The sequence below is a fragment of the Monopterus albus genome, unplaced genomic scaffold (genome assembly GCF_001952655.1).
Source record: "Monopterus albus unplaced genomic scaffold, M_albus_1.0 scaffold343.1, whole genome shotgun sequence".
Classification (NCBI taxonomy): domain Eukaryota; kingdom Metazoa; phylum Chordata; class Actinopteri; order Synbranchiformes; family Synbranchidae; genus Monopterus; species Monopterus albus.
In genome coordinates this window covers 533903-547981 of record NW_018128223.1, presented here as the reverse complement: position 1 = coordinate 547981, position 14079 = coordinate 533903, and the positions used below count along the sequence as shown (strand labels likewise).

The 14079-nt window shown below is 40.3% G+C and overlaps 1 protein-coding gene across 1 annotated transcript in view; it reads left to right on the top strand.

Moving 5' to 3' along the window:
* The window catches only part of LOC109974680 (netrin-G1-like), a 145705-nt gene extending 133825 nt beyond the window's left edge, over positions 1–11880 (top strand). The window contains exons 5-6 of the mRNA XM_020625013.1: positions 3213–3347; positions 10537–11880. Coding sequence (XP_020480669.1) covers positions 3213–3347; positions 10537–10790 — 389 coding nt within the window. The 3' untranslated portion in view covers positions 10791–11880. The remainder of the gene's footprint in view (positions 1–3212; positions 3348–10536) is intronic.
* Positions 11881–14079: the final 2199 nt, after the last annotated feature.

Below are 14079 nucleotides of genomic sequence, written 5' to 3'. Positions count from 1 at the left end.
CGCTGCCACAGTAACTTTGGCAGCTCCCCGATTAGCAGCAGGGCACCTTTTCATCTCAGCCGATCAGCAGCAGTGCCCTCTTCCTGTTCGGTAAGCTGCTCCAGGGGCTGCTCATGGCTATCACAACATTCATGTTTCTACATCCCTTCCTCCAGCAGGTTCACTCAGCTTCTCCACAATATTCTTTCACCAGCACCACTTCTCCTCAATTCATGCCTCCCCCACGCCCATCTCCGGTGATGCCTCACATCTACCAGCAGATCATCACTGGTAATTCTGATTAGCTGAGTTGCTACACCATTGTGTTACTTGCCAACCTTGATAGGTTGGTTTTGCTCATCAAGACAGCACCAGCCCAGTCTAAATACCTTATCTCCAAATTTGCTTTTGCTTTCTCATTGTTCTGTGACATACCCTGCTTTGCCTAGCCATCGCGATGCTTTAAATGGAAGAATATCTCACTACTGCATCGAATTTGGCAATCTGATTTGGTGCCTCTGGGTTCTGTATGTGACATTTAGGGACAAGTGCTGGGGTCAATTAGATCAGGAGCTCTACTGCTCAATTTTTGCAGCCCGGCAGTCCCTGAATTCCTCACATTGTGGCGCCCCAGCCTATCCTGCTTCAGATTGCTCAATGGTCAAACCTACGCCTCCGCAGCACTATGTCTGGTCACCCTCCCCATCAGTTTCATTCACTCTCCTCTTCCAGGCCGGCCAGTTCAGGTTGTAACATGTCTCAATGCCAGTTCCTGATGCAGAGGGAGCCATGCCTGCTCAGCCTGCCCACACAACACCACAAAACAATGACTCAGCTCATCACTTTCCACCCTGGTCAATATTTTATCCCATTGTCTGTCATGCCCTCCATCTACATCATTCAAATATTGCAGCTTGCTTTCAGCCATCAACAATTTGGACTCAGTTGATCAACTACAGTACTAGCAAAGAATGTTCAAGTACTTTTGGCTCTCCTTATTTCCAACTTCTTGGAGTCACTACTCGCAAATGTTCAGGAAAGAAGTGACTCATAATCAATATTTCAGCTCCACACAGCTCTTCAGTAGTCTCATCCCTATCAAGAATTTTTCTCTCAAATACCCTAACGTTGAACATGCCATATCCTTCATTAAACTCATCGGATGGTGGGCATGGCTTGCTAAAGCTGACATTGCTAGCACCTTTAAGGACTGGGTTAACAGGGTTAACCTGTCATACAGAATTCTTCTACTTTGTCAGCATTTGCTGGCAGGATAAATTTTATTTCACCTATGGTTGCAAAAGCAGCCAAAAACTTTTTGATACCTTCTCTGAGATGTTGCAGAATAACTATGGTATTCAGCATCTGGTTGAACTCTTGGATGACTTCCTGCTGGTATCACCATTATCTCCTCCTCTGGTTGAAGGCCAATTTTATCTGGTGGTTTTGTTTTTTTGTCCATGACCTTTATGTAGGCATTCACATACTGCATCATCTGTGACAATTGTGTTTGATATACTGTAGTTGCAAAGGCAATAGTTTGGTCCCCCTAGCTAGTGGAGTGTGAGTTCACAGCACTCAGTGCCAGGTGCATTTGAGAGTCGGGGGGGTCTGACAATCAAAAAAAATCTGGCAGAAATGTTGCAGGGAAGTCTCAGGAGCACTCAGTATTGCCACACAAGTGCATATGTTGTGTACTTGAAATGGCCTCAGGAGTAGCAGCTGAAATCCATCGTAAGGTGTTAAAAGTTGCAGAGTTGTGACCTCATGCAAAACTCGCCATCACCATGCCTCTCTCTGATTACCCTCCCACCCCCACTCCATACTTGTCCCCTGCTGTCACCTTACTCCTCCAGCCAGATGTCACTCGATGCAGTCATGTGCAGCCAGCACTGACACAGAAGGTGCAATGTGATGGTCAGGGACTGACAAAGTAAGTGTCACTGTGACTGCACAGTGCTCTGGTCATTGTGGAAATCTGGAAGGTCAGCTGAGCACAGAACACCAGAGACGTGACAAGCTTTTTATTCTGGGTACGACTTTTGAAAGATATTCCAAACTAATCATGGCTAATGAATATTATGTTCTTTTAATGATAGGGAGGCCCTGAAAGGTTGTGCCAAATTCTTAGCCAATTCCTACAAAAGATCACATTGAATTCATTGTACTGAGAATTAAAGAATGTATTATAAAAACTGCCTATTTTACCGTATCATATTCTCATATTTCTAACATCTCAACATTCACTTGTCTTTGTTTGATGCCATTGTCATCTGTCAGTGATGGAAGAACTACTCAAAGTACTTAAGTAAAAGTAGCAATACAACAGTGTAAAAATACTCTGTTACAAAGTAAATGTCCTGTATTCAAAATATTATTTAAGTAAAATTACAAAAGTACACCTTAAAGTTCAAACCTACTTAAAGTACTAAAAGTAAAAGTACTCATTGTATAGAATAGCACTTTTCATATCAAGTATCATATTATTGTATTATAATTACTGATGCACTACTGTGGACATCACATTTACTGTAGCAGCAAAGGGGGAGCTAGTTTTAACTAGGTTATATGCATTTAATCTGAATTACTGCTGGTGGCTTATTAAATTTCCACCACAGATCAGTGAGGTCATATAATCATACTGTACTTTTTTGTATTAATTTGGTTCTGAAAAGTAACTAAAGATATAAAATAATGTAGTGGAGTAAAAAGTACAATACTTGCCTCTAAAATGTAGTAAAGTCAAAGTATGAAGTAACAGAAAATGAAAATATACAAGTAAAGTACAGATAGCTCAAAATTGTACTTAAGTAGATGTACTTGGTTACTTTTCAACTCTGCCAGCTGATAATGTATGTGCTTATCACATTTCTCATGACTTCTATCTCCACCTGCATGAATGAATAAGGTTTTAGAAAAGCATGTGCTGGTTAGCCCATTGTGTTGATCAAACCTACACATAATGCCTCACATATGCACTCACTGCATGTTGTTTACTTATACTAAGCTAAATTTTATAATGGTTATGCTGTGATGATTACAATGTGTTGTTCATGCATCCAAAAACAACAACATTTTTCTTAGTTTATCTTCATTACATTGTAAATGGTTGCAATTATTATGTACAAGTCACCTATTAACATAAAGCACCTTGTTGAGCTCAAGCACTGTGGTGTATGCTGTGAAAACGTGGCAGTCAAAGTTTCTGGTCTGTGTGTGTCTTGTTTTTCCAGAGTGTAATTGTAATCCAGCTGGCTCCGTCAGTGAACACTGTAATGCCACAGGATTTTGTGTATGTAAGAAGGGCGCTACAGGGCCTAAGTGTCAGGAGTGTCTACCCGGCTATTTGTGGGACAATGGCTGCAAATGTAAGTAGATCCTCCCCATGCAGCACCCAGGTGACCCACTCAGCTGTGCTGTCTCTCTCTTGTTCTGAGTTCATTTTTCTCTTTTTGACCTCTTGATGGCTTGCCAAGAAGAGTTTCCTGACCAGAGATGATATGGGGGAATAAAATGTTTTATTTTTGAATCAACTGTGTACAAAGCAGCAGTTAGACATTCATCACATTTTGGAGATAGCGAGTAAGAAATTACAAAAATTAAATAGCTTATGGTTGCAGGGCCACAAAAGCACCAGTCGAAGCCACACACTGTCATGACTTATTTCAACCGTGATACAAAAATTTGTTCCACGTTTCTGTCATCTGTTGCTTGACTAATTCTTCAATATCTTCTTATAGGAAGCAGTCCTGATCATTGTGTTCATCCATTCGTCTCATTCTGGGGTTTTGAAGGATTTTGAATTCTTTAAAACCAGTCTAGTTGCAGTAACATGACAATCACAGCGGTAAAACGATTTGATAGTTATTTTACTTATGTCCTGACTGAGCTGAGGACTTGAAGGCATGATGGAACACAACCAAGTTCACACCAACATGCTGTTATTTGTTAACCCCCTCACCTCTGCTTACTCATGCTGTATAATATATTTAACCATTTCTCCTTATTTTACAACCCACATCCTTTTGCCAGAACTTTGAAGATTGCAACTTGTATGCTTTATATCTTCCAGGGATTTATGAGGCTTATGAGCCAGATGGGAACATTAGTCAATGGTTTATTGTCAAAAATTAATATATTTCTAATGCAGTGCCACAACTGTAAATACTACCAAAAGGTATCCTTCACTACCTAGGTTATAGTTTTACATTAAATTTGAAAGTGACCTAAGCATCCCATTTTATTTACTCCCTTTACATGCCATTGTTTCTAATATATCCTCCTCCTTTTATTTTAGAGAGATAGGTATATGCTGGCTTAATATGTCACATTTTAAACAGTCTGTGGATTTTAATTCAAGCATTTCTAGAATGGGATAGAACATGTTTTGATCTTGATAAATTTTTGGCTGCTGTGACTGTGTCAGTTGGACAGAATGGTATAATGTCCAGGTATGTATCTCTGTCCTCCCTATGCTTAGAGATAATTTAGCTACATAAAAATAAAGATTGTAAACCACATTTGGCTCTTGCTTTATAAATCTTATTCATTTTAATCCTCAGCCTTTTACCCTCCCACAAAAAAAAATCCTTATTAACTGATACGTACAGTATGTCATACTATTCAAAAATGTCATCTGGGACATTCAAAGGAAGCATTATAGAAATCTGTCACCATTTATCTGATATTTATTTTACCCTAAAAGAATCATTTCAATCTCCAGTTGTGCTGTGTTTACTGTAGATATGACGCAGGGCATTCAGCTCGGTGAGATGCATTAGTTTAATGCCCACCAGTTGGATGCTGTCTGCTAACTCTCTCTCCAAACTGTGACACTGTGTGACTGGTTTCCTGAAAGAAGACTATAAAGATAGTAGCAACGCATAATGTCCACGACTTGTAAAAAAGATCACCATGTATAGTAATACATTAAGCTTAAATAATCAGTCTTAAAACAATATTGATATCCCCATATTTACATGAAAATAAGTCTTAGTCATAATAGTGTACTCTCCACACCAAGCCTTAAGTTTTTCACCAGGAACACAAACAATGGGAGAAATTAGGGCCAAAATACACAGCCCTCCTTCTGTGCAACAGTGTACTCCAAAGTTTGTCTAAGGCTCAGATAAAGCTTCAGCTGTCCCATTAGGCTGATTCAAATGTGTGTGTTCCAAAGTCAGAGTCTATTTAAGTCAAATATCCCTCTTCTGTTTCCCAGGATAGTAGTTCCTTGTCAAGCTGTGGCAGAGGGATACGTTATATAGTAGGTGTGTGTAGCAGCCTTTCCCAAACTTATGGTTGTGAACCATTTTGGGGCCTGGACCCATTTTTACTGGGTTGCCAGTTGGGTTGGGTTGCCTTTTTATTAGGCTAGCAGCATTGTTACCGCACAGGCTACCCTAAGGTGAACACAAGACCTGAACCTGTGGACTGGCACCGCCTTAAATAGTGATTAAATATTAAAATGATATTCATAGAGGGTACAGGCATGTTTTGATTAAAACAAAGATAAGTCCATGACATTGGAAGGTATTGCGTTAAAATCAGTTTTTAATTGAAGTCCCATCATGAAGTGATGAGCAACTTTATCTCTGGAAAAAAAAAACTGAAAAGCCAAACATCCAAATTTTCCACCTGTCCTTAAATGCACCAAACATTTGTGGATCTGATAGCATGAAAATCATCTCTGAACCTTGCATGTGAGTATAACATGATCTGTGTGTGTCAGGTGATCTGTGCAAGTGCATCAAAAGTTTGTAAATACATTTTGAAGAACTACACAAAGAAAATCATTTATACACATTTGTAAATCTGGTATTTATTTGTAGATCAACAAAAATGCATTTGTGGCCTTCATGAGACACACACAAACTGGCTTTTACAAATTTGTAATTTTAACCATATTTGTAAATAACTGAATATACATTTGTGGCTAGTTATGAGAGGATTTTAGGGGGTGCTTTTGCACATTACATAGTTGTTTTTCACCTTGAGCAGAAGTGCAGATGGGTCCTGAACCCGGTCCTGAAGAGGGTTAAGCTTAACTCATCCTCCAGCCCGTTCAAAACACTTGACATACAGTTTATGTCAGCAACACACTGCTTTGTATTTAACATGTGCATCAATAATGCTGTGATCTAAACCAGCACAAAATCCAATACTTATGTACATCCATTCATAAATATACATACACCTTACTGGGCCAAAAAAGGCGTAAGGAGAAGCTACTGCTTATTCTACCTACCCTGACTATAAACAGTACTCAAATGTCACACTTTACATATTATAAATATAAATCCAATTGTCAAAAAAACAGAAAAAAGGAGACAAAAGGGATAAATAAACAAACAAACTATATTAAACATATTCACAAATTTACATTCACATATTCAGGTTCTATTTTCTTATATTCATCAAATAATCAATCTTTTATCAGTCTTTTAAATGTGCTAAATGTGTCACACCTCTTCAAATCACTAAATTTATACCCCAGATTTCCACATAGTATGTAATGAATGGTAATACCAATAAACAGTTTTGTGACAAGCTAGTAGACTCAAGGGATTCTGCCAAGGAATAACACTTTTTATCCAGGCTTTTGTGCCCGTACGCCACATGACCCCGAACAGTCACTGCTTTTATTAACAGCAAACACAACAACTTATATACGCACAGTTTCCCCCCCAAAAGAACCACATCCTGAGGGACCCCACAAGTAATATTTAACTTATTTGATGTATAACTATTTAACTAAACATATTGTATTCTATCTTGTAAATAATGTTTAACCCAAGGATGTGTGACTCTTCTAACACTGTATCTCTCAAGCTTCTCTAACAATAAGTCATGATCAATAGTGTCAGATACCTTTTTTACATCAAATACTCCTACAGTATATTCCTGTTTTTCAATTGCAACCAGTATCTTTTTTGTAAAACCCAGAAATGCTCCTCAAGTTGATCAGTTTTTCCTGAAGTCATATAGATTTTCTGATAGAATGTTATATTTATTGATTAAGTTATTTAATTTGCCAACAAATAATTTTTTCAAAATTGAGGAAGTAGGGATACAGGTCTGTAATTAGGAAATATTTGGTAATCACAATTTTTATAAACTGGTATCAGTTTAACAATATTAAGACCACACACCACACAAGGTGGTGTGAGAGAGAATACGGACTCAGGTGGCTGAATTCAATGAAACAATATTTTAATGGTGCTGTACAAGTTGATATCGAGACGATGTGCTTATCATATGTATAACAGTCCTGAAGACGAGAAGGCAGGGTGAGACGTAGCTCCGGCAGCGGTAGATGATGATCAGAGCAGAATAGGAAGAAGGAGCTGGAGGGTCACTCACTGGCTGGTTGGTGTAGAGAAGGTCAGGGTTGAAGAAGAGGCAACGTAGTAATCCAAGAAGGGGGAGCTGTCGGCTGGCACAGGCGAGAAGAAGGCTTCAGAAGAATAAAGAGGGTTAACTAGAGTAGAATACATATGACAAATGTTAGAGGAACGGCACTGGTCATCGGCGTGAGAATATGCAACGAACTGGCAATGAGCGGTGTCGGAAGTCAACCACTTCCTCACCGGGTTTCAGATGATGGAAAGAATAGTCAGTCACAAAACACCACAAAATACCAAAGTGCACTTAATTAATAATTACCTTTTATTCACAGATGCGCATCTGGAGATCACAGCAGCAGCCAAAATGATCTGATCTGATCTTTCTAACATTGTGTGTTATATACTATTCTTCCCGCCTCCTTACATTCCTTAGGATGCAGCTGAGATCAATCAGCACCCAATTCAAAGTTCTATCCCACCATACACAGTGCTTCTCTCATGACAGTTAAGTCTTCCTCCCTAAAACCAAGGTACTTTTTCTGTGATCAAAGGCACACATACACATAATGATTACATGAACACTCAGTAATGCTGAGAAAGTTAAAACTTGTCCTTATCAGTTCATTAAATGTAAAACAGTGGAGTGTAGCCAGACATCTTATGTCCTACTGTTTTCAATCATTCTGTCCTTGCTGTGACTCCCTCCATGTGAAGCAGTGCTGAGCATCACTCTCATGAGCACATCACAGTGTTTAGAGTGGATACACATTGTAGTTAATTAAAACATGGTTAAAGGTTACATTCTTGTTTAGTTCAATTACATGAAACAGTGCTCATACTTCAAACTCAGTGAAAGTTACATTCCATTTAAGTGAAGACTATACTGGTGCTTCAGTTACAGTGTCTTCAAACAGTCTAATATTCCACAGCATGTAATCATGTATGTATACTATGACCAAATGAAGGCCACACTTTTATTTCCAAAAACAGTGTCATATTAAGATAAGAATTTCCAAACAGTGTTTGTGCTGTAATCATATAGCAACCTTAATATTCCCTATAGTGTATAAAGATACTAGTGTTTTCTACTATATATTCTTGTGTGCACAGTGAAAAGTGTTAATGCCTGAAGTTGCAATGTCTCACACAGTTAATATCTGACAGCGGGCAGGAAGGCAGGGTAGCTATAGGACATGGTTAATGGCAGAATGGATAACAGGTGACGATGATCAGGACAGCTGGCAGGAGTGTGGAGGTGAGAGAGGGCAGGTGAAACAGAGCGACCCTGACAAACAATTTTCATTTTTGTAGGAAAAGTACTATATTTCATGAAAAACTTACAAATATAAAGAATTGATTCATATCCATCTATCCATTACGGATGGAGGGGTTATGGAGCCAATCCCAGTTGACATCTATCACAGGGCTGACATGTAGACAAACAACCACACACACACTCAAACACACCCAAAGACACTATGGGCAGTGTCTTTGGACTGTGGGAGGAAGCCAGAGTACCCTATGGCGTAAATCTAGTTTTAATGAAAAACTTTTTTCATTATAACCAGATACTTTGCTCGTTTTTATGAGATGCTTTCATGTTATTACAACATACTGTATTTTCTCATTTTAACAACATACTATATTTTTTTGTAATAATGTGACCCCTGCACAGTTTGAAGTGAGTGCAGCATGCATGTCGTCTTTGAGCAGCACCTCTGTAACTCATTCATTTCAGATGGCATGCTCCCAAGCCAACAATTAACATAAAGTGCTTGAACAAACATTACAATATTGACAATGAAGCTCTTAAATTACAAACTGTTCATTATGTTTTAACCCTTGTTTGGCTTTCACTTTTTGGAACGGAGGTGTGTGCTCCTCCCTAGGTTTAGTGGAGCAGAGGCTGGGGGGGTGTCAGTGTGAGGGCCCAGACAGGAGCATAGGCTGCCCAGAGGTGTGTACTCCTCCCTGGGTAAAGTGGAGCAGAGGCTGGGGGGTGTCAGTGTGAGTGCCCAGACAGGAGCATAGATTGCCCAGAGGTGTGTGCTCCTCCCTGGGTAAAGTTGTGTGTGGATCTCCAGGTGAGCTAGCCAGCACATTGTGAGTGATTTTGGAGCACTATTAGTGGGTGTACTAGGCAGCATATGGTGGCCGTGCATGGAGCTCTGTTTTCGGGTTGGCAGAGCAGCAGAGTCCCCCCCTTCCCGGAGGTGTGTGGGGAGCTCCATGTGGGTGACGTGCAGTACAGCGTGGCTGTGTTTGACCTCTCCTCGGCGCCGGCCAGCCCCCACTGCGCGCATTTCCTCCGTCAGTGGTGCGCCATGACCGGCTCCGGGTCGGCTTGAAAGGGCTCGGGGGCGAAGGTGCTCCATGGCTCCGGCCACGTGCTTTACGGTGCCCTCCTGCCTGGACCTCGCCGCTTCCCGGGGCTCTGGACTCAGTGCTCGCTGCGCCCTCTCTCCCCCGCACCACCTCACCAGGGTGTGCCTGGGAGGGATGGGGCCCCTTGCTCCTGGCACTACTGCCAACCGGGGCGGATAGCAGCTTGTCAAGGTTGTCTACCCCTTCTTTGGTGGCATTGTAGTCAAGTATGACCTCTGGCTTGTGGTCCTCCCGGCTGCTGATTCTCCCATCCCTATGAAGTGTGCTCATAAGCATCACATTTTTGCCCTTTTTGGGTATGTAGGATATGAGGGCAGTGTTGGCCGTAAACACAAAGGTGGAGGAATGGACTGGCCTGTTCTTTACAATTAGAAGCTGAGGTGGGAGCTCAGTGCTGTTTTTTCTAATTGTGCCAACCATTGTCAGCTTTCTTTTGAGAAGTTCCTGTCACAGGCTGTATGTAGTGAAAAAATTATCACAAGTGATGTTGTGCCCACTGAGGCCCTGCTTCAAATCAAGAACAACCCATGTCCCCTGGTTTTTCTCAAGGCTTCCCTGTATAAATTTGCATGTTCCATAATATGATGTCGCATCAGTAGGCAGTCCCCCCCCGGGACTGTTTTGATGACTATGAGAATCAGTGTATGACAGAACACCCAATGCTCCACGATGATCTGAACTTTTGTCAGAGCAACTGAGTAGAAAATTAAATAACAAACGCATTTCTCAGATTTAATTAACTATTATAATAGAATTTTGTAAAGTACAGTGTTACCCAGAATGTATTATCTGGTTCTCACTGCTTTCTCCTGTCTTCCCACTGCAGCCCAGGTGTGTGACAACGAACTCATGCGCTGCCAAAATGGTGGAGTCTGTGTCAGCAATGTCCACTGCAGGTGTCCTTCAGCCTACACAGGCCTACTGTGTGAGAAGCGCCGCTGCGAGCCGGAGCTGGGGGGCTGCAGGGACCCTAACTCAGGCCAGGGCCCCTTGATGCCTTCATCCTTCCTCAGGATGGTGCTGCTACTGCTGGGTTCAGCACTGCTGAGAGAGTCCATCTGCTGGCCTGTCATGCTCTAAAAAGACTCATGATCTGGTGGAAGCGATGCATTTGGCACCACCTCCACCCTTACCCTCCCACCCCTTTCAAATGATCAACAAACGTTAAACAAGAACAGCTATGAGCTTAGTGTACTGAGCTTCTGCCAGACGTGGCAACTAGAGCTGATGAAAAAGGAATGAGACAAATGAGTGCAAAGACTTCATTTAATTTCAAGAATTATGCTGTATAGAAATGGAAAAACATGCCTGTAAGAATGCCAGACATGATTTAAAAAACAGAGAAACTTGTCTAATAAGAGTAGGTGCAAAGAACAGTAGAACTCCCTGCCCCTATAAGCCATACCAGCTATCTGAGCTCCTTTGACTTTGAGAAGGGAAAAATGAAGATTGACTTGTTCACTTCCTTTTTCACTGTCACAGCAACAGCAGCTGTGACCAGTCAGCTCTTGTGCAAGCTGACAATGGCTGCTGATCCCCCAGAGTGCTTCTGTGAGTTAATTTTGGCTGAACTGATGCTGAAATAAAAGAAATCTCATAGAAATCGTCCCCACTGAATGGCAAAGACTGGCAAAGGAGGGGGGAACACAGAAATCATTCTTTGCTGTCAGTGCATTGTGGACAGAGAGAAATCTGCCCTGACACACAGACTCATCTCAATCCCTCTCCAGTTTTCAGTCCCTCCATTTAGCACTGTCTCATCTTCCCTCCCTGTCCCTCCTTGCCATGCCGCCTGGCCTGTGCTTTTGTAACATTACTGTATAACCTTGTTGGTTGAAAGAATTTGTCTGATGTTAGTGATGCACACATGTAAGAAGCACCCCCCTTCCCTCTTCCAAAAAGAAACTCCAATACCTCCAGGGGTGGTATTTAGGATTTTTCGCCTAACTGTGATTGAAAGATGGTGACCTTTATTAAGACATTCCGATGGAGATGCAGATGTCTATGGTTTTCTTTTCTATCTCGTGCATTCACATTTTACTTGTTTGTTTTGTTTATTTGTTTACACTACATTTTAGTTGTGCAGTTGGTTATCCTTTGTATTGGCAATGTGCTGGCATCAAAGGATATCAGTTTACACATACATATTAATAAAGTCTAATAAAATTCCACCAAAGGACATATAAATGTTTTGTTCTTGCTTTAACACTTGCAAATGTAAGTGAATAAAAGACTAAACATTAAACTGTGTGGACTGTAGTTATGTGCTGTACACATTTAAGCCAGAGCAACAAAGCAATCCTACTAAACACAGAGAAGGAAGTCTGTGTCAGATGTTCTAAAAATGGACCACTGAGTAGAAAGAATCAGAGTTTTTGTGACATCTTTTTTGGACATCTTATTCAATTTTGGCATCCATCAGATTTCCTGACAAGACTAAGACTTGGACCGACTGATGTGATAAAGACATCACATTCACGTCTTACCAACATTGCGAGCTTGCTGGGATTGTTAAACTGTTGTCAAAATACTGAAAATGATCAGATTGTCAAAATTAATACAAAAGTGAACAAAATGCTGAGAGGTAAAGTAGCAAATCCTCACCTTTCAGAATTTTACATGAAAAAGGAGAGAAGAGTTGCTGCTGTTAGATCAACATCACATTGGTGCATTACATTGAGTAGTTTACTTTATTACATAGCATCATATTTTCTAACATCTTTTTTATTTGCAAAAATCTATTTGTAAAATAACTAATGATTACCGCTGTCAGATAAATGTAGTACAAGTACCTCAAATTTGTACTTTCAAATCTGTATTTGAGTAAATGTACTAAGTACCTTTCCACCTTTTGTTTTTGGTAACACTTTAATCCATTTAACCATGTGTGACCAGGCCAATATACAGGCCTATGCAACCCAGACACTAATAAGGTTTAGTAGTTCTCAAAGAATATTATTCCTCCTGTTTCCAGAGGTCAAATTTGTACAAACTCCACAAGTGCTGGATATGTCTGCAAGCACCCAAAGACGTTGGGTTTGTCCACAAAAATAAGGATTTATTTGAGTCACTAAGTAAGTTAACAATGTTTAAAAAGGCCTAACCCCAAAAGCTAAAATACCATGCTTAAGAAGAAGTTACTCCCCACTCAATAAATACAGTGCAGAACAGGAATAAAAAAATGGTCAGAGGTCTACAGGTTAGAAAAGACCCATAAATAAACATCACAACAATCAATCCATACCAAACCCAAACCAAACATAAGAGGGTCTTGCCTCTCTGCACCTCAAAGTCTTTGGGTCCCAGACTTCAGGCAGTCATTGACTGCAAAAGATTTTCTGCAGAATACTAAATATTTTTTGACTTGTCTAATAAGAGTATACGCAAAGTATGGTGTATACAGCTCATACACCATAACACTTGGATACTATATAGTGAATAGGAGAAATAATACTGAGTAAGCTTCTTAAAAGCAGGCAAAACAAAAGCAAGCAAAGCAGACAAAACTAAACTAAACTAAGCAAAGCAAAGCATTACATAAGCAAAGCAAAGCAGCAGTGGCTATCACTCCTGCAACGAGTAAAGCCACTGTAAATAATAAATAGCGTAAAAACATCAAAACAATTAAAACCAACAGCACTACAGGTTACCTTGGCTTATATCAATTATCACCCCTGGAGAGCATGCGGTAATCCCCTAAACAATCTACAAACGAAACAAACTGATTAAGCACTTTACACCACAACAGATCTGATATACAGTCAGTTCGTTGGACAGACCTCAAAAAAGAAAACAGGACACAGATCAATGGAGGGAGATTCACTTCAAAACAACTTCAAAACAATCACAGTTGCGACCAGAACAGGAATTGCTTATTGCAACAGCTTCTCCAGGGGTGGTATTTATACCCATATTGAAGCCAGCAAATTGCTCACCTGGTGGTACAGGCGTGGTCAACCCGCCTGTACCACCAAAAAAAAATTACCAGATCTTTAATTCAATTTTAGTGCTAGAGAAATCCAAGAGAGTGATTTAATTGGTGCACATCAGGTCAGGTGAGCATGCAGAAATGCGACATTAGTGTCCAGGCAACACAGAATTGAGAACAGTCCTTCCAGTAATAAATGCATTTTAAAAATTTTATTTTACCTTTATTTTACCAAGTAAAAATCCTACCGAGGTTCACAACGTTTTATGCAAGGGATCCATGGCAAGATGCTCATTACAAAAAGCAACCAAACAACAACAAAACATATTGGGATGTTTCACTAAAAACAAGAAGAAAAAAAAAGAATCATATGCTAATTAAGTAGTCTTGAATTTTGCTAAAGATACTATATTCATTCATTTGATTTTCCTCTGGTGGCAG